Source organism: Pholis gunnellus (assembly GCF_910591455.1).
Source record: "Pholis gunnellus genome assembly, chromosome: 11".
Lineage (NCBI taxonomy): Eukaryota > Metazoa > Chordata > Actinopteri > Perciformes > Pholidae > Pholis > Pholis gunnellus.
The window spans coordinates 1375491-1397362 of record NC_136538.1 but is presented as its reverse complement, the minus strand read 5'-3'; the positions used below and the strand labels follow the sequence as shown (position 1 = coordinate 1397362).

The 21872-nt window shown below is 42.4% G+C and overlaps 1 protein-coding gene across 3 annotated transcripts in view; it reads right to left on the bottom strand.

Moving 5' to 3' along the window:
• The window catches only part of ltbp1 (latent transforming growth factor beta binding protein 1), a 122565-nt gene extending 106302 nt beyond the window's left edge, over positions 1-16263 (bottom strand). For all 3 annotated transcript variants that reach the window (XM_079169021.1, XM_079169022.1, XM_079169023.1), the window contains exons 1-2: positions 15630-16263; positions 11473-11543 (exon numbers count right to left, since the gene is read on the bottom strand). In XM_079169021.1, the coding sequence (XP_079025147.1) occupies positions 11473-11543; positions 15630-15991 (433 nt within the window). In that variant the 5' untranslated portion in view covers positions 15992-16263. The remainder of the gene's footprint in view (positions 1-11472; positions 11544-15629) is intronic.
• Positions 16264-21872: the final 5609 nt, after the last annotated feature.

The window sequence follows — 21872 nt, the reverse complement described above, 5'->3', positions numbered from 1 at the left end:
TGAAAATGATTAATGAAGGGAAAACTAAATGGCTAATGAAAGACAGCTGCTGGCATGAGGAAAAGTTACCTCCTCTGTGGTTGTCCAAATTCCTCGAGACAATCACAATGTACAATCAACGTACCAAGTTTATCCGTTTGGATTGTCTTGCAGCATCTGAAAAGTTTCAGAGGCTGTTTTCATAATTTTTCATATGCACAACTGAAGGCAACATAAAAGTCGGTGAGTGCTTCGTGCTATCCACGTCACACATTGGCACATCTGTATGATGAGGGCATCATACGCATCATACCCTGCATTTTAATTTGGCCATTGAGGTGTTAACACTTTTGCTTTAACTTTATATGTTGTGCAACCTAGTTTGTTTGAAGCAAGTTGAGACACTTATGTTTACAATGGGGCACCCAGCCCCACAAGCTGACTGAAACAATCCGTTGCAAGTTAGCAATGCAAAAACATTCTGACATCGCAGTCTGAATTGAGGTTTACCCAAATGGCCCGCCACAGTTTGCCCACTTAAATAGCAGCCAGTCAGAGGAAGTGACAAGAGCTGGGGCACCCGAAGGAACTGTACTAGCAAGGGTTGGGCTGGTGTAAAAATATGTTAAGAGCTGCTTGATATTAAGCCAAACACTGGTATATATCGTATATCGAATTTTACCTCTTGATGTCGCACTTGACTCAGCAGCCGCTCCTGAGCCGAAAACAATGACACTGAGAGAGCCCATGAATGAGTGTAGTGACTCCCGCAGTGTTTACACATTTGCCACATTTATGTTTTTCGGCTCGGGTCTTTTGTTGCCTTCAAATCCCAAATGTTGCCATATTGGCACAGTTTTAGTTTTCTTTGAGACTGACTGCATGTCTTGTCTCGCCATCCCAAAAAACACATGAAACAAACAAACACAATGTGCACCATGCACATCTTCCCCATCTCCTCCCCTATTCTGAAGGTTGCTGATGTGGGGTACTTTTCAATACACCAGATAATCTCATAATGACAAATGCATTCGGCAAAACCTGAAATGGACCCATCTCGAGCACAAATCCTCTTCAAAGCCTACACCCTTTTTCAATTTCAACTTGGGAACTTGCCACCATTACCTCCTACATTGTGTGATGCATTAAAGAGGACAATGCGAAGGCGTAGAGAGATTTGTCATATGTTGCAACAACCACTAATAAGTTGGTGGTTGCCTCCCTTGAAGCATACTGGTGGGGGGGCTTTATGCTATGATAAAGCAAGTGTTTGTCTGTATTCACACAACAGAATATAGTGCAAGTGTAACATATAAACATTATAATATCTTACATTATGCTATATTATGGAAGACACAGTATAAGGTGTAGTATCAGAGTAATAGAGTAGCGTAGTATACCATGATATATAGTCAAGTACAGCGATATAACAAAGTATATAATATAACATAGTATACGGTATAACATAGTACAGCAATATAACGTAAAATTGAATAGAATATCAAATACATGGCAGGTATCATATGGTATAATATCATTGGAATATATCAGTATGGTTGGGTTTATAATCAGACCAACAGAGAGACAATGGAGGAAAGAGGTGAGGTGAGTGTCTCTAGTGAACCAGACATAGTGGATGTCCCCCTTACATTACTTTTGTTTTTGTACTTTTGTACATTAATTCTAGGATGAGTTTTTACCCTTTATCCTCATGCATAATTAAAAAAAAAACTTTTTCACCCTGATGAGTTTGCACCTATAGAATAGTACCTTATTCATCCCCATAGGGGACTTCATTTTCTGCATTTAACCCAACCAAACACCCCATACAGAAACATACGGCCATCAACTGGAGAGGCCTGAGGACACAATACCCAAGCTGATCTAGACTCCGACAACCATCTGGTTGCCAGCTGCCATTTTACCAGATTTTTGTGCTATCTGTACTGGAATTTGAACTCACCACCTTTGGGCTAATTGTCCGCTTCTCTAACGTCTAGGCTTCCTACTGCCATAGTTGCCCACCTATTGTTTCTACCAGCCAGCCCTAATATAGCAGGCGTAAACTGGCCCTGATTTTCAGCCATCCATTGTGTTGCCAGTTTAAGTAAAGTACTAATGCTGTGAAAACATCTCCTTCAAAAACAACTAGATTTATTCAAGTTTCTCACCAAAAACTTAATTTTACAAGATTACATTTTAACACATCATGATAACGTTATAATTTACTTTCATCCAATACAAATTATTACTGAATGGAGCTTGAATGCACCACAATGGAACTCAATGGAACCTCCATAGGGGTCTGTTCCATACTTTATAACAACAGCTGTTGCCGTCAACGTTACTAGCTCTCTTCCTGCCGATTTCAACACAGATTTGTTGTTCACGTTTCATTATCAGATTTGCAACTACAAAGCATCAATGCATTAATGTATCCAAAATGCCTCCTCACTATCGATTTAAGGCACTTTTTGGTGGATATTAGGCCGGAGTGTTGGTTCGCTCTGAAACGTTTACAGCCACGCTTTAGGTGAGTGGCATGACTCTCTCAAACACTCAAAACAAACTGGTGTACACACACATTAAGTGACTTGTGAGAGAAGAGATCTTTGAAGAGAGGCAATTTGGGGTTAAGTGTCTTGCCCAAAGACATATCTACATGGACTGGGGATCGAACCACCAATCCTTTGTTTAAAGGACAACCCTGCTCTAACACTGAACCACAGTCGCCCAATAATATGATGGCTTCCTCCATTTTGGTCTCTGCTAACTCAAAGCTCATGAATGTGAGAGTTCTCTTATAGGAATTAAAACCCTGACTGACTACAAGAGCAGCACTACACAGATCAGTCAGGACAGTGACCTCCCCGACACCCTGAACCGCATTTTCGCCCGCTTTGTTAGACAGCACAGCGGAGCAAAAGCTGAGAAAACCCAGCCCAAGGAGAATCAGACACTCTTCTTCCAGCACCACCAGGTGAAGTCATCGACATCACCAAGGCAGCGGGACCAGACAGGGTGTCGGGCCGCACACTGAAGACCTGTGCCGACCAGCTAGCAGAGGTGTTCACCAACATCTTCAACCTACGTCCTCCCAGCAGATCTGGACAGCCACCAGTTTGCATACAGAGTGAACAGATCTACAGAGGACACAGTCTCCATCACACTTCATATGGCCCTGTCTCACCTGGAGCACCCTAACACATACGTCAGGATGCTCTTCGTTGACTTCAGCTCTGCCTTTAACACTATCATGTTCATGGATTCTGGACTTTCTCTCAAACAGACCACAGAATGTCAGGATAGGGAACCTGACATCGACAACAACCACCATCCTGAACACTGGCACATTGCAGGGCTGTGTGCTCAGCCCAGCCCTCTTCACTCTCTTCACCCAGGACTGCTCCCCCACCTATTCCTCCAACACAATAGTACATTTTGCCGACAACACCACTGTGGTGGGACTCATCTCCAACAACAAGACACACTACAGACAGGAGATCCAACATCTAGCTGAGTGGTGCTCGAACAACAACCTGGTCCTGAACACCACCAAGACCAAGGAAGTCATAGTGGACTTCAGGAGATCCAGGAAGACCACACCCTCTCCACTCTACATAAGTGGGGAGGAGGTGGAGAGGGTTGACAGCATCAAATTCCTGGGACTCCACATTACTGAAGACCTCACTTGGTCCCTGAACATATCCCACCTGGTGAAGAAAGCCCAGGAGAGGCTCTTCTTCCCTGAAATTCTGGTAAACTTCTACAGAAGCATGATTAAAACCATACTCTGTCAGTGCTTTACTGTGTGGTATGCCAGCTGCACAGCAGAGAACAGGAGGGACCTGGCCCGTGTGGTTAGAATAGCACAGAGGATTGTGGGATTTACCCTCCCCTGACCTCAACACTGTGTATGCTGGCCGCCTCCAGAAGAAGGCCAGCAACATCTGCAAAGACATCACACACCCGGGTCCCTCTCTGTTTGTTCCACTGCCATCAGGAAAAAGATACAGGACTATCAAAACCCGGACTAACAGGCTGAGGAACAGCTTTTTCCCCAGAGCGGTTTCCTCCATCACCACCCCACCCATGTCAATGTTGATGTTTTTGTCACGTAACTTGCTTTCTTCAGTAACGGCTTTCGTAGGAAAAAAGACAAAAAATGATGAGTAACTTTGCGTAAGGTGTCATAAGAACCATTGTATGAGGATATGTTGAACCCCGGTCATCGGTGTGTGAGTGTGCATGAATGAGCATTTAGTTTAGATCCTGATGAGCAGGTGGCACCTTGCATGGCAGCCTCTGCCATCAGTGTATGAATGGGTGTGTGAATGGGTGAATGGTGACATGTAGTGTATAGCGCTTTGACTGGTTGGAAGACTAGAAAGGCACTATATAAATGCAAGTCCATTTATCAATTATGTATTTACATGGTCAGCTCTTACTAGACCATTTGCAGTTTGCCAACAGCACATTTTTGTGTCGAAGTTCACCAAATTTGAACTCTAGGTAATTAGATGTGGTGTTTTCCACTGACGGACTCTACTGATGAATTATATGGCATGGATATGCTCAAATTCCAGAACATTAACAACACAATATATAGTCAGCAACCTCAGTCCAAAACAATGTGTTCCTTCTTTAAACATCTAATATCAGTTGAGTTACACCTCTCTTCCATTGAGTGAATCATCCTCAAAGATGACATCATTGCTGCCCCCCCCCCAGAGTTAAGTTATGTTCGAGTTTTGAAATAACCCCACAGTTAATTTTCCACTTTGGGCGAAGCTTTTCTGCTTTCTTTTCCGACGAGCGTAAATAGACTTCATTCCCCCACCCCTCTCTGGCCTGGAGCTGAGGCTGCCATCTGTTCTGTGAATAGTTTTCTCTCTTCTTCTCTCTTAAGACTGAGGTCAGCTACATAAAAGCTTGGTTCTGTGACAAGGGTGATGAACTAAGTGATGGTAATTTACTTGTTCGCTGGGGACAAGAAATAGATCAGTCATGTTGATGTCCTTGCCCTTTTGATGAAACCGTGCTGGGCCTGGGTTCTCAGGATCCCACTCCACACACACACTGAGGTCTGCAAGAGTTAAAAATACTTAGGGTGTGTGTGAGTGAGTGTGCGGCTGTGTTCATGTGGTAGGGATCCAAGGTGAGAAGCAGAAACTGGGAGGCATAATGATTTTCTTTGTGTCACTGCCTTGATGCAAGACCTTAAAATTCCAAAGCAAAGGAGAGAAAATTGCTGAGACTTTGTGAAACTGCAACAGCCTGTTTAACCTTGTATGTGGCTGGGACAGATGTTCACTAAATTCAGAAGTAGGTAGCGGTGGAAAGATATGACATCGATTTAAGAGGTCTTGAATTCCACATTATCTGAGTCACTGCTGGCCGTCAGAGTTCAGATTAGCTCTGATAAGACAGTCTGTTGAGAATCTATGGGCCTCACTAATGCTCCGGGCGAGAGATACACTTATCTTTCAATAGGCCAGCAATGACACTATGGAGTCCCAATCATATTAAACATCCTAGCTATTCACTGAATCCACTTTGACTTTGACAACCACATACACAAATAAAAACATTTCTAACCTAACAAGGAGGATTTAACAGTTTTGTGAATGTTGTTTGCTGTCTTACCCAGAGTACATGGCCAATTTAACCTGTTACAGGTCCCCAGAGGAAAAGTTTGCTTTTGGCACCTTCCTGAGCCTCCCAACCCAACTCCCACCTACTGCCTTCTGTGCATTGTGTATGTACTCAGTCACCTTCAAGTTTCCAGTAAAGGAACATTATGGTTTATTACAATGTTTTCATCAGTTCTATCAGATATGATAACACCATGCTCACCATAGTAATTACTGACACCTTGAAATGCGGATTCATTGTAAAAAATAAGGTCAAACAAGCAACAAAAACAAGTCAAGCATTCATTGGGTTGTAAACAAACCAGCTTCCGCCAGCACAAAATAATGTAGATCAGGAGAAGGAGGTAGAAATTAATAAATTATACCTCAACCACGCTCTTTTGGAAATGTGCCAACTCAATTTAAAACACACACCTCCTCCTATAATATTGCTACCCTTCAACCCACAGTCAAGTCATATATGATGGATAAGGTCACCTTATTGTCCCGATCATAGTTGATTGGTTACATTAATGTTTATGCTCCCAAATTTAGGATGAGTCATTGAAAATATTTTTACCATTTTAGAGAATAAGAAAAGGCAGATTTTGTTACAAAAATAAGTTTCAAGGATAAGTATACAAACGTTTTTTATTATACTGTTTCTTTAAGATTAGGAACATCATACAGAAGATAGCTAGCTACACAGCTACATCCATACAAAGTAACAACAAAAGTGCTGATGAGACACAGTTGTCAACCTCCAGAAATAACGAATCTTAAATCAGCTTGGTTCTTTGAACATGAACTGTCCATGGAGATGATGTTGACGTGACATGTTACTCACTACTGATTGGTAAAACTACAACTAGAACTAGAATTGAATAAAAACATAGTTCCAAACAGGAACTGACTAACATGAACATGATGTCAGGCTGAATGAATGAAAAGAAAGAAAACGTCAATTCAGTCTGAATATCAGGTTAGTCATAATTCTGTCTGTGACAACTCTTCACTCATACTTGTTTCTTGACAGGAAAACTTGATTTATGACATCATACTGGCCATCTGCTGTTGACTTCCTCACATATTTTTTGTATTTCCTTGTTGTGTCATAGCCTCCAGGTGTGTTAAATCTCTGTATCTGCTGTCTTTAACACATGTATTCTTTGCATTTCTCTGCAAGCAGCCTGTTCCTATCTTCCAGTGTTCCCTATTCTTACCGTAAAGGAAAGCCATTAAAAAGAGACTGAGGAAACAACAACAGATCTTATCACAGATAATCAGCCTCTCCTGTTGACAATGAGATGACCAATGCTGGAGAATACTGGGGGACGTTACTACCTGCTGTGGGCCATTAGCTCCTGCAGAAGGAAATCATTCCACTGTTGGATAACTCATTCAGAGAGCTCGTATGTGCAGTAGGTGGTTAATAGGGGTGAGCGTGGACATCATCCAGACACAATACCCAGTGACAGTCACGTCTTAATCGACTTGACTCCCCTACTGCCCTGTGAACTGAGATGTCAGGCACATAGCTGAACATGTCATTGTGACTCCCCTTTCACTTTATAACACTTGCATTCAGCACACAGCCCTCCAGTGTCAGTGCTGCTGATGGATACAATAATGAGCTGTAATGGACTTGGCCACTGAGCAATGAGCAGAAAACCACTTTCAGCCAGTTGGAAGGTTTTTTTGTAGCTAACCCACATGGAGAAATGTCTTTCTTATGGGGGGAACTGCAGCACCCCTAGAAGATGTACATGTGCACCATGATCTCCAGCACTAACAAACAAGACCAGCTGCAACACTGTCTGTATATTTTGCCAACCTGAATTCAGAATTCTGAGTTACTCGCACTGCACTGTCATGTGCAGTTAACTGCTGCACTGAAGGCTGTGGTAATGTAGAGCAAGGCTGCAACACATAGCCTGCTCAGTCGGCAGTAGATTAGGATCTGTGTTTGATACCAATCCATATAATCCCTCTATTTTATTATTTAAGTTAACATATACCCAGTTATAGGAAGCTGTGGTCCATACACCAGCATTTGTCTCTTACATTTAGGCTGCTTTCCTTAAGGAAAGTAAACTGAGCGATTCCACAAAGTTACAAAGAGGTTTTGTCTGCGAGATAACCATGATGCGTTTACTTTGGGTGAATTCGACAAAGTGCCATTCTGCCCTGCAATTCAGTAATACGCCGACATTTGACTTCATTCAGTTTGGAGGAGGAACTGGAATGTCTCCTGATCATTTCTCAGATGAATCACATGTTGTTAACTACGGCTGCCAAGAACGAAGCAAATAAAAGAAACTTGTTCTCTACGTACAGCAATGACTAAACATCCATCTTTGTCCATTTCTATCTCATTTGTGGACAGGAACATTCCTGACTGACCGACATTACTAACATGAAGTTCAGAGTTTGACTTCTGCAGCCAGTCCTCTTAAACATTATACACATCCATTGTGTATTAATAGGTTAGGAACACATTAGAATGTCATTTTTCTCGTTTAAAGGTGTAAGAAAACCTCATTTAAATAATCACACTGACATTTAAGATAATACAAATTACTAAAAGTCCAACCATAGAACATAACCTTAACAGAATGCAGTCTGGTCCCCTCTTAATGTCAACATAAGGATGATCTAATATTGTTGTTTACTTAATACTTTAGTTATTAGCGGCCATTAAAGGGACAGAGTGTAACTTTTAGTGGCATCTAGCGGTACACTCCACTCACTCCTCCCTTTGCTCTGAGTGCAAACCTGTGGTAACACTGTCCGCATGCTCAGAGGTCATCATTACCATAATAAAACTACTCATGCAGCAATGGAAGCCAGCCGGTAAAATTGTTCCTCATCTAGCCTCTACATTTTGTGTGTGCACCTAGATTGATACATTTTAACTTTAAAATATATACATCTTTCTATAAATGCAGGATTTTTCCAAAGTCAATGAGTAATCATGTTAAATAATCGTGATGTCAATATTGACCAAAATAATCGTGATCATAATTTTTTGCCTGGTACAAGAAATGGTTTTGGACAACTGTTGTGGGAAGAATTTCTAGTGCAATATTAGCCATAATGTGTCTTGCTGTGCATCCTGCTGGCCATCAACCCAAATATTTTATGAACCAACCAACCAACCACAATCGTCTTGGGCGGCACTAAGTACAGGATGCACATACGGTAACCTTTCAAAATAGTAGCGGAACGGGAGAAGAATGATGTATGAGACACGCGGCCAATAGCAGACTTACATCCACACACTACATCCAATGAGTCAGACTTTGGTATGGGTGGCTGTGGCAGGAGGCTAATCAAGGTAGGACAGACACATGTACTAGCCCTTATTGGAGGATCCCAACTTGTTCCAGGCCAGATTGTATATGTGAAAGCGCCAGTGTGTTGTGGGTCTGCTGTTTGTCAAATAGAACCAGTTATGGTGATCAACATGGAGTTATTCTACTTAAGCTCCTCCCCCTTTCTCTATGAGTGAGCTCAGACACCCTGCAAAGAACACTCATTTAAGTCCCTTGTATCCATGATCACATTCTTTCATCATTATTCACAGCTCATGACCATAGGTGATGGTTGGAATTTACTGAACTATCAGTGAATTCACAGCTTCCTCCCCACGACTGTCTGGTAGAGCATTAACATTACTACTGACATGACACCAATCAGGCAGTCAATTTTGTGTTCCATCTCTAACCTTTGTCATCGAGTCCTGTTAGTGAAATTTAGAATTTGCACCTTTGACTAATAGGAAACCATCTTGAAACTGCAGGAGATCCCTAAAGAGAAGAAGATATTTGAACTTCTTCACTGTCCTGCACAATCCACTTATATATAGATCGAAACCGGACGGTTTTCAGCTGAACTGTCAAAAGTCCAGAATAAGGAGGAACAACCTTAAAAACATTTGGATCAGCTAACTTAATCAGGCTCTTATCATGATGTAATTGATTCCCATGCATGCTGCTCAGACTTACCGCAGTGTTAACTGAAGTTACATTGCATTATGGTGCGTTCCAGTTCAAAAAGGAAAAATAAACACCTCAAGTGAGTGTCAAACCTTTTAAGCTGTACTGCTGAAATTCTGTTGAATTTTGTCTCTTCCGTCCAGCTTTTCTAACTAGATCATGCTTAGATGGAAACATCCCTTGTGGATATTAACTTTTGAAAATAAAATGAAGCGTATGTCTGTCTACATTACTTAACTGTCCTCCTGATGCAACACAAAACTTATTTTTTGCATTAGTTTGGTCTTAGTTTTTTTTTAAATACATTTGTGTAGCACAGTGACAGGTGAAACATTGTTTCAGAACACTCTATTTGAAGACTAATTGACACTCCTTTGCCAACAATCACTTTGATTTTATAAGTTGTAATAGTATTGTTCCACTATTAATAGCTTATTAGGCGTAGACTATAATATAGGCATACAATGAACAGAAAAAGACAATTACATTTTTTCTATGGTAGCAGCGGCGCATGTACATGCTGTGGCCGGTAGCCCCCATGAATTTCGTTACATTACACCCAACATTGGACAAGGTGCAGCGCCCCTTGAGACGCCCACGGCCGACCACCTAGCCAGACCTGCCGGACCAAACGCCACCGGACTGCCGCAGGGAGGTGAGGGAGGAGAGCCGTGATGGAAGCTAAGCTAACCCAGCTAGGACCTGAGGCACTCCACTACCCAGCCTACTTGTAGCAGTCTGAGGTTCGGTCGCAGGAAAATAGGATGGATGAAATAAGACTTCTGGCTAACCCAGCGACGGGAGGCCAGTGACTATTGAGCCCACATCTTTACAAAGACCTGGATCTGATCTGATCAAGCAGCACTTGACGGACAACAGAACACAGCGCAGGACTCTGGTGGGACCAGAGGAGGTGGACTCTGTGTTTACATCATGATGCTTGGTGCTCAAACACAGTCAGAGTTGATTGACAATGTTTTCCTCATGTCGAATTATAAATGTGAAGATGTCGGCCATATTATCTGCCCAGAGAATTGTTTTTATTGCTGCCGTTTACATTCCTTATGACGCATAAAAAAAGATGCACTACAAGAACGCACCACTGTTTTAGTTTTGTCTGTCATGTTTCTCTTGTGTTGCAAATGGGCTACAACTGCATTTCATTGTACATCCCTGTGTTACATAATGACGATAAATGATCCTTGAATCCTTGAACTCAAATTGAATGATTGTGACAGCCCTTGTCAGAGCCAGACTGTCTGATCTATTGAACACAGAAACATGGGGGACTCCTGGTGCTCTCCAGAAAACTTCAGCAGTCTTTCCCTCTAGACACTTCAACAGAGCACAGCACTGGAGAAAAGCTGTTTACTTCTTAAATAACAAGTTGGCAAGATCTTGCAAACAAGAAAGTGATCTGACCGATGGGCCTGAGCCAAGAGGTACAATCCATTTCAAATCTGTTTCTCTTTCACTCTGAGACGCTCTTTCCAGTCAGACGGTATTAAAAACTGTCCAGACACTGGGCCTCATTCATGAAATGGATGTTTGCACAGATTTGCTCTTAACTTATGCATAAGCACACACAAAAAAATACTCGATATTTTCTTAATTGTAAAACTATATGTAAGAACACATTGTGTGAGTAGTTGGAACAGCTTTGAAACTGACTTTGTATTCTGTGGAAAATTACATGAGATAACAAACAACCTAACAATTATGCATGTGCCAGCTTTCATTTTGTATTTTTTTAAATACACACAACAAGGAGCCAAAATTACATTTACTAATTTGCAACAGCAAATATGTTTTATAATATATTCCACAACGCTGATGTGTTTAAAAATGTACTGTACACTTACGCTTTGTGCACCGCTGCGATCCCTGAGCTGCACTCCATCCATGACAGCACTGCCCTCCACAGACGTTCACCCTGCAAACAGAAAACAAAACAGTTGAGCTGTAATTGAAGATCCTAGTCCAGAACTTTCTCTTTGCTCAAACACGATTACTCTTTACCTTTGAAGAGATGTCATTTCAAGTAGAAACTTTACATTAGATGACTGGCACTTATCTCTTTTACTCAAATATCAACCCTTCTTACACATGCCTGAACATCATTGTTTTAAGCTGCAGGCTGTTTCTGAATACATTGTAGGTAAGAAATAGGCCACGTCAAGCTTCATTTGAGCTCTGTAACCTAGTTTAAATTGTTGTCCACCAGGTTCAAGGGGTTTGAGACAAGTTACGTCATCATATAAATGTTCCATCATAGTTATCTGACTTGGCACAAAATCTGCTGGTCTCCAACAATTCTCACCGGATGATTTCCAGACTTGAGTGCCGTCCAAAACACAGAGCTCATGATATGTGGTTTGGCCTTGTGATACTAAATATGACTGAGAGGGCAGGGATTTTCTATGGTACGTGGTATCTGAGGTGTAGTGTTAACTGTGGTAGGTTTCTTAGCCTTGCACTGCCAACCTGAATCTTACAAGGTTAGTTTTACTACAAAACGTTGGTTTGGAAAAGTTCCACAGAGACTTGATTGAGTCAGGCTGTTGGAAGCTGGACCGACCAGGGAACTCACGACTTGCATCATCATCAAAGAGACCGGCTTAGATGATGACGCGAGTCACCGCCCCTTGGACCTTTTAAGACACAAAATGAAACTGAACACTATAGGTGGAGAATATTACAGTCTGAACGGGGTGATGTGAGTGAACATTATGGGGACTCCCATTATTTGGGGATTTATTTGGATGGGAGAGGGTTGTTCCTGTGCTGGTGAGAAGCTCCAACACTTCAGAGTCAGCTGTGAAACAGGATTGCATTTATGAGTTTGGCCATTTCTTGCCAGTCATTTTTTCTTCTTTTCTCTTTTCTTGCTGCCATGTCTAAGTCACCACACATTTTGCTATGACCCAAGAAAAAGACAAAGTTGATGAAAACAGTGAACATGCATCAATGGCAGGGGGCCATTAACCTGAACTCACTTTGCTTTAGCACTAACATTGCTAGTGTAACATTGATTCAGTGATGGGCAGCATTACCAGCAGCACCTGCTGCACATGTCCACTCTGTGACATTTTCTTATTAAAACTACAGCAACAAAAAGCCTTGCAACCTGGTAATGAGTGAGCCGTTTGCTTTTGTGAGGGTGACAGCAATTCATAGCTGAACTGTATTCACGAATCACACATCGAAACGCTCTGATGGACCACAATCTGAGCAGCTGAGGTTAAACTGCCAGACCACCCATGGCCCGGTGGCCTCTTGTTGCTCTACTGGTTGTTTCCCCTCTTCTTATTCTGTTTAAAATGTGTTTCAAAAACACTGTGATATCAACGGCCTCATCCACCTCTCTAAACATTATACAGCACATTTCAGTGCTGCAATACCAACAGGTAGTAATCAAGACGGCATAATTATTTTGAGGATATAAAATAAACAAGGACAAACTTGAAGTTAAATGCACATTATAGGATTTCCTTGGAAAATTCGACGCTCAGATCACAGACTGGGTTTTTCTTAAGGGATGTTTCAAATCTTGTAGTTGGGTTTCTTGCACATCACAATGTTTTTTTCACCTTGAGCCAAAATCTCATTTAGGCATAACGGTCGAACTAAAGAGCATGAATGTGGTACACTTAAATCTCCTAAATGCAAACTTGCAAACCAAAATAATTTTTGTGTATCTATCTCACAAGTCTAAAGTATAGTTGACAAGGTTTTGGGAATCTGTATCCATCCATTTTCCATACAGCTTTTCCATTTTGCTTGGCTCTCGTGCCTATCCCCGCATGGGGTAGCATTGATTTAGCATATTTATTATGATATTGTTTTCTCTGAATTATAAATTATAGATACAGAATTGTTAATAATAAAAATATTGTGCAAACATTAACCACGGACATATGTAAGGATCCTGTTTATGGACTTCAGCTCGGCGTACAACACCATCATCCCAGTCATTCTCCTGAGCTCACTGTGCCAGCCTCCACCTGTCAGAGTGGATCACAAACCTCCTGACGGACCGGAGGCAGCAGGTGAGGCTGAGGAAAACCACACCCAGCATGCGGACTATCAGCACTGGCACCCCTCAGGGATGTGTACTCTCCCCACTGCTCTTGTCCCTCTACACCAACGACTGCATCTCAAGAGACCCGTCTGTTCAACTACTGAAGTCAGCAGACAACACAACAGTCATTGGCCTCATGCGGGACGGCGATGAGTCTCCCCAGGAAGACTCATCAAGAGTTTCTTCCCACACGCCAACACTTGTCATGATGCGTGAGAAACAATCTCCCTGCAATAACTCTCGTGTACAGCGGAGAAAAACAGCGTGTAGAGCCAGCATTTTTCACATCTAACTCTTTCACATCATGTGAATTAAGGTTTTATTTAGACCAAACCAGAGTTTGTGATTGTTGGAACAGTGGACGGACTAACCAAGATGGTTTAGGTGAGTTTTCCGTTATTTCTGTTGAGTTTGAATGATGTGTATTTTTATTAGACTTAAAAGCCAACTTGTGATAGATAGATAGATAGACACACATATCTTTCTTTTTACATATACACAATAGTCCTGTCTATCCCTTACCTTTATTTGTTCCGCTTTCTTAGCCTTGTTCTTAGCTCCTATGTCCGTTTCTGTGCTGTCAAAATCATTGCTAGTGTATGCATACTTGACCAATAAAACTGGTTCTGATTTTGATTTGAGCAATCGTTTACATATGTGGGCTGGAGGGTAATCCAAGTACAGCCTGTAACCTGTTGTGTGGGGAAAATATTAGGTGTATTGAATGAAGCCAGTCATTGAAAAAACTGTATTTTGAGGCCACGGTTTCTTCAAAACTGATCACTTGACTCAAATGCTCTAAAATATTATAAATATCCAATATTTAATTTGTCTACAAACTAATCATATGAATAGTTAGATGCTCACGTGGGTGATGATTTCCAATGATTTTAAAAAACTCTGCAAACCCATGCAGGTGTTGTTGCAGGTGACCACTGTTTGAACTGAAAGATGGATAAAAAAATCTGTTAATTGTGCTTTTGAAATTCCAGAACTGTACAATGACAAATTGGCCTCATTTCAAGACCAGACCAAAAGATAATTTCTTGACTGAATATCAGCGTGTAAATACAATTATCAGGTTTGTTGCAAAAACACAGTTTGGGTCTCTGAAACGTAGCATCTATTGCTAGCAACATTAGCAGCTGTTTTAGTACAGCGCCACCTTAAACAGGAGTTCTGGAGAAGCATTTAAGAGACGGTGGAAACTGCAGAGGCATATGCTGCGAGGTAGTTATTATTATATAAAACTATGTTGGTATACCAACAATGTGCAGGTCCTTTACAACAGTTAACCAATTGCTATGTATGCCGATTTGCTGTGTGACCTTTGACATATCCATTCCTACTGGTATAAATACACTACATCTAGATCCTCATGCTGTATGGCAGTGATTTACAGCTTCAAGCACATTCTACGTTGGGCACTAGATGTGCTTTGGATGGAGAGTGGTGAGTCACTGAAATACATTTTACTATCTAAGTTTCAAATTCGTCTGCCTTTGAGTTAGGAATAATTGCATTGTAGTACATTAGCACAATATCATCAGCATTCATTTAGACCACCAATCATAGTTCATTTAACAGGTCACACCGTTTGAACCAGCCCAGTGAGGGTGCTAGCAAACACAAACCAATACTGTCAACTGCAATTAGTGTCACTGAAGTCGGCACATGGTAACAATGGTACATTTGGTGTTCTTGAGTACACTGAGGGAGCACCATAGAGCTGATCCACTCAGATAAGTTAAGGTTGTAATAGTAGCCTTCAGCCTATCAGACTGGTGCCCAACTAGTAAAGCGTAGGTTACTTTTAAAATACTTTGCATAAAGTATACTGCTTGTTTGGTCATGACATCACAGGAAGTCATTAAGTTCCTTCTCATTTTCCCACTAGCCTACATTCCTCCCTCCTGACACTTAAACAGAGTTTCTTACCCAGACAGCTTCATGAGCTGCTTCTGCTGGCTCTGCGCCTGCCCGCTCTGCCGACCGACCGGCTGCTGCTGACTGAACTGCGGGGCTGTAGCCGCTTGGTTCCCCATCCTGCGGGTCCGGACCTGGCCGCCGAAGTTAGCGGTGAGCTCCACGTTGTACGTGTGCGGCTGCCCCGCTGCGCCGTGACGCGTCGCGATGGAGCTGACTCGCACCCCGCCGTTCGCTCCGGCCGACCCCGGGCCGGGCTGGAGCACGTACAGCCTCCTGAAGCCGCCCCGGCTCTGCTGCTGCTCCGCTGACACACATACAGGGGAGAGAAAGAAGCCGAACGAAAATAAGAGGCCCCATCTTATCCAAGCCATATCCACACCGAATATGAAGTCAAATAAAAAACTTCAGGGAAAAAGGGTCCAGGTTACTTTCGGCTCCGTAAAAACACTCCTTTCACTTCTTACAAGCAAGGAAAACGATTGTATTCCTGAGCATGTCCCTGTAGGTAACGTTGCCGATCTCCAGCACGGTATGTTAAAACACTAAATAAGCTAATGCTACCCAAGAAAAAACGTTGTTTTTACTTTGAAACTTTGAGAAAATTATAAATAATGGGCATGTAACGTCCCTCGGGTGTAGACGTGAATGTAGCTCCGCTTTCTTTCTTCCTACACCATGGAGGCCCTCCGAACTGCTGCGGCTTTCTCTGAGCAGGATTGGACTCGGTCCGCAGTCAGAATAGCCTGAGAACTCCAGGAAAGTTTCTCTGTTGGAGGTGAACAGAGTGAGCTCAGCGCGAGCAGCCAGCCTCCAGACGTGACGTCGGGGGGCTGGAGGGGTGGGGGGCGCTACATTCGCTGAGAGTTTTTTGGGGCCCAAGGGTGTCAGGGGACCCAAACCAAAGCCCCCGCCCACACACAGGCTCACTGACTGACCCACCCCAAGACACAATCATTCTCCAGTCAAATATCTGTAAGTTAATACTGACTTGCAGTATAAATGTGTAAACTCACATATATAAGCAGACTGGGTTTAGTTCCACTCATCCCTCAGCAGGTGGTAGTGATCACTCCATATATGGAAGCCCAGAGCAGTATATTTACTGATGTTATCGGCCTCTTTTCACTGAGGTCACAACTTAATCACCCCTTATCTCACCACATGATGCCAATATATTGTGTTCTTATTGTCTAAAAATAATTAATTGTGCTTATATTTAAGTACAAGTACCCCCAACAATTCAAGTAATTTTCTTTTTTTTCTTTTTTGTATCGGAATGGACAATCATAAATGCTTTTTAATGCTGTTGAATCAGTTCACATTCAGTAAATGCCCCTGTTTTCATCAGCACCGTATGGTCTACTTGCCACCAAAAATCTGCAGTGTTTTCAGTATCTTGTTCTCAGAGCTGTATTCAAACACTCATTCCTCACGGACCCATCAGGCAATTGTGTTGCACAGTACCCATATTACCTTTGCTGACCGCTACATGTAGGAATGGGAGGATGATGATTGCCATGTCGTGTTTTTACATGTGAGTAGTTACTGGCTCAGCATTACAGTAAGCTTTGTTTGTACTCACAGGAGACACCGGGCGTGGGCCTTCACAGATACTAAGGCGTTTAAGATCAACGCGTTAAGTGCTGCAGTGGAGGGATTGTAATTAACTGTAAACTCATATCTCATATCAAATAATAATGAGCATATTGCCTTCATACAATTCCTTTAAAAAAAGGAGTCAAGTTTGTGCAACAACACGTACTCTAATGAAACAAAGGTTCTAATGTCGAATATATTGTTAACAATTTGATTCTGCTTGAAAATGATTTACTTAAATGTTGATTTTTTGATGAACTCCTGTTTTCAAAGCATTAAATTAAAAAAACATTCAAATGAACTCATCATTTGACCTCTCACCGCCTGGTATAGCAGATGCATTGCCTTGACTGGAGGGTGGCGAAAACTACTCAGCACATCACCAGGACGTATACTACCATCCATGGTGGACTTCTGCACCCAGCAGTGCAGGGAGAAGGCCAGCAGGATTATCAGACACCCCATGACCCCAGACCCAAACTGTCCTACCAGCCACTGTCCAGCCAACAGTACCACAGCATATGATCCCGCACCACAGGGCTCAGGGACAGGCCATTTGACTGATGAACTGTTGAGCTCATCGTGTTGTCATTTTGCCTTTATATACCTTTACTTCCTGTTTTACAACCTATTCACATCTCTGTATATATATTTATTACTTCTCGTCATGCACATACTCAGGGGTTCAAGTCGGTCTGGAACGGCGCTCCAGCTCCTTCGATTAATAGGTTAATTAATCTGATTCGCAGTTTCATACATAATAATGTTAAGCGAGTTCATTTTTTGTGTGCTGCAGTCTGGTGTTCCTTCCAGCTGATTCTATCGATGTACTTTACTCTCTCAACAAATCAGAACGTAATGTCATCAGTACATTTCCCCTGCTGCACCACTACACTGGGTCTTACTGGAATCCATTTTGGAAGCAAGACGTAAACAATTCCCACTGACTCCGTCTTGCATGAACGAAGACTCAAGAAATCAATAGTAACATGTATTGATTAATTCATTTTATTTGTCCGCCCACCATAGCACTTGAGTGGAATCTGCCTGTAGTGAAACAGGCGAGCTCACAGACAGACTGGGAGCCTTGATCAATGAATGTAGATATAGTTAGAAAGTTAAAAACACATAAACAGCTGTCTGCAGATTACGCATAACTAAATGCTAAAAATGCAGGGGGTCTCTGTGAGAGTGTGGGGGGTTATTATTGATATCAACAAAATGATTGTTTGATGTCGATAATACTATTGATATTAATATAAATACAAATATGATTAGTAATAAATAATAATAACAGGGCACCACCCTGGGATCAGGAACCAATAACCAAACTGTGGATTAAGTCTCAAAATTGGTGTTAACTCAAAATGTCAAAGTACTATTCCACATTCAGAGTGAACAGTGAAGGTCAGAATCTGAGCACTGATTATAACAACCAGCTATTATCACGACACATATGCACAAAATAATCACAGAAAACTGCTCTTTAAAACTAGAACAGAGTTTATTTCTCTTTAACAACACTGATCAAAGTCAATAATAGTATCGGTCAACAAACATCTACAACTACAAGCATACTATCTAGAAGCAACAAGCATTCACGTAGTGATGTGTGTGTGTGTGTGTGTGTGTGTGTGTGTGTGTGTGTGTGTGTGTGTGTGTGTGTGTGTGTGTGTGTGTGTGTGTGTGTGTGTGTGTGTGTGTTTGTGTGTAGGAGAGAGAAAAAGAGAAAAATGGCAGATGTAGTCTCGTAAGTGACACACAATGGAGGCCGCGCTTAACCGCCACGTGTTTATGAAATAAGCACAACGGAGTACTTGTGTGTGTTGGAGTGTGTGTACGTGTGTGTGGGTTAGTGTCAGGATCCCTGTCAGACCAGACACCTCCTGTGGCCACACAGCTACAGACTGAAGTGTCTGTAGCTGTTATTTACCTCCTGTGGGCTGACACACCAGACCCAGATCCAACTAATGAGATCTGGGCAGTATTTGAACCCTGGTCCTCCAGACCTGTGTTGTCAGTCCGTACAGTCTTCATGCCGGAACATTCTTCATACAGGCTTCATTCCCAAACCAGCTTCAACCCGGTACCGTCTTCTGCCTCGTGCCTGCTAATCTGCCTGCCCTCAGGTGTCGATCTATGGGACATCACACCGTCAATCTGCCTGCAACCCTGTGTCGGACCAAGGGATCCACACAGTAATCCTGCCTGTCTTCCGGTATCGGTCCACGGAGAACCACACCGTCGATCCAGCATGCTCTACCATATAAAATAAAGTATTTTCTTTCCCTCAATTTCTGTCTCGTGGTCTTGCTATTGGGTCCTGTCCAGAACTCCCTTGACAGTTAGTTTGAAAAGAAGGTCGACTGGTGAACTCAGGTTCAGCAGTACCGGCACTGGACCTTTAATTAATAAAGTACAGTTTAATGACCTTACTCGTGGTGGCAGATTTAAACACAACAAAACTTAGCAGCTTGGAACAGCTGTTCTCTTTTTTGTATATGTGGATGTTCACATCAGCTTTCCCAAACCGGGTCCAAATCTGGTCATCCAAATCTGGTCCATCCACTCATCTGGTTGGGCTCTGCCCCCAACATGAGGTCGCTACCCTGGTTCTCCAGTTCTAAAATGTGGAAGGCCTTCAGAGACAACAGGTGCTCTGAGGCCCACAACCACAGGTTCTCGGTCATCTTAAACAGGGCAGCTGACCGAACTCCACCTTGCCTTTTGATAAAGACCACGTGGTGCGGTTGTCGGTCTTCACCGTAAGTGCCTCCCCTGTATCAGGGTCAGAAGTACTGGAGGACCAAAAACCATGACCAGCAGGTCCCCCCCAACCTATCGGGAGTTGCATCCGTGAACAATGTGACGCAGGAGGTCACTCGTCCAGGTGACATTTTGCTCACTGTGCCGTTCTCTCCTCCAGATGTGAACGCATTGAGTGACAGATGAAATCGATCCTTGACAACAAGGGCTCAAAGAGGATCATCCCGGTCCTTCACGCTGCTGTTGCAACTCTCTGAATCAGAGTATTTATTTGGCTGATGCTATGGTCCAGACAGTCAGAATGTCTGACCTTAAAACTATAGCCACTAGCACGAAATTCAGTACCAGTACTAGTATTTCTTAAAAACGTTGCTTACATGTACTTACACCTACAATAAACTCATATTCTGTTTGTTTTTTCAATGTGGTAAACTCTGGGCACCTACTTCATGGCATACTACTGAGCCCTTATGAGGACACAAAAACATTTTTGTTAAATGTGTTGATGCACATGAAAAACTGCCCAAAAACAGGAAACTATCTGGTGCTCATCCGAAACAACATTTCATATGTACCAGTTCATCCTTTCCACACATATTTGACCATATTTTCTAGATCTAAGATATAATGGAGTAATGTCTACCTGAGCAGAGAATGAGGTCGCTCTCCAGCAGCGTCAGTGCTGAGTTTAGTGCATGTTCATGCACCCACCCTCCGGTTCCTTCTCAGGTAAACACTGTTAGCTCTTTTAGTACGTTTGCTATAGTTTGCACTTTTAGCACGGCTGGCACTGTTAATGCTGCGAGCCACCATCCTAGCCGTCGCCGCGTTGAGAGGCAATAGAAATGCTCCCAATCACTTATATAGCACCTTAAAAGACAAATTCCAGGAACCATATGCACAATTTGTAGAGCAGTCTGAAGTATGGTAAATAGCATATATACCTTATAACCCTTTTATAAAACATTTAATGCATGGATAATGTTGCATACATGGATTTTGTGCATACACATTATTAATACATCTGATCCTTGAGTGTTTCAACAAATAACAGTTGCTTGGCGTCTTTAATCCCACCACATACTTCCCCTGTAACCAAAGATTTCAATTTTTTGCTGTTTTCCTTGACCACATGCCACCAAGTAGGCACAATTGTGGGTAAACAATAAATTGATTCAGCATGCGCCCCATTTCCCGACCCGTGTTTATTTCTTTCATCTATTTAATCAGATCAGTGAAGTAATATGTGAACTCATTTTGGTTGGCAACTTTCACACATTTAACCAAACAACTTTCCCTCACAGAATATGGATGGTAAGTGTGTGCTTTTGTTTGTTAGTGGTTATGTGCTTGTGAGACAGATCTGGGCTGTGGAACCTGCTGCTGAATTTGGGCCCATGAAATGTGATGGTTAGCAGAACCTAGAGACAGACTGTGACAGACAGCTTCCTTGGGAAAGAGGGTGGAGGCATGGAGCCCTTTGCCAAACTTGTGGGGAAAGACATGGCAAAGCTCTGAGGAGGGCTGCAGCCATGATGTGTAATTGCAGATGATGCAACGTTTTAAAATCTGGGCAGAGAGTTCATTCCTTCAGTCAGCCTGGATCTGAGTCAAGGACAAACATGTTTGAAACAGGGGTAGGAAAGGTAGTTCAATAGGAGGAGATAACATATGTATATACAGTATATATGATGAAATCATGTTTTGTGTTTTTGTTTCTTCTTTACTCAGATCCCATTAGTGGTCAATACTTGTTTGTGTGAATGAGCCCCATAACCAGTCAGCAATATGACCTGTGACTGGATGTTGGCATTATCATTAAGAGCTGAAGGCACATTTGGCTGCAGAGACTAAACTTCAACTACTTGTTGGGGCCTCCGATGATACGGT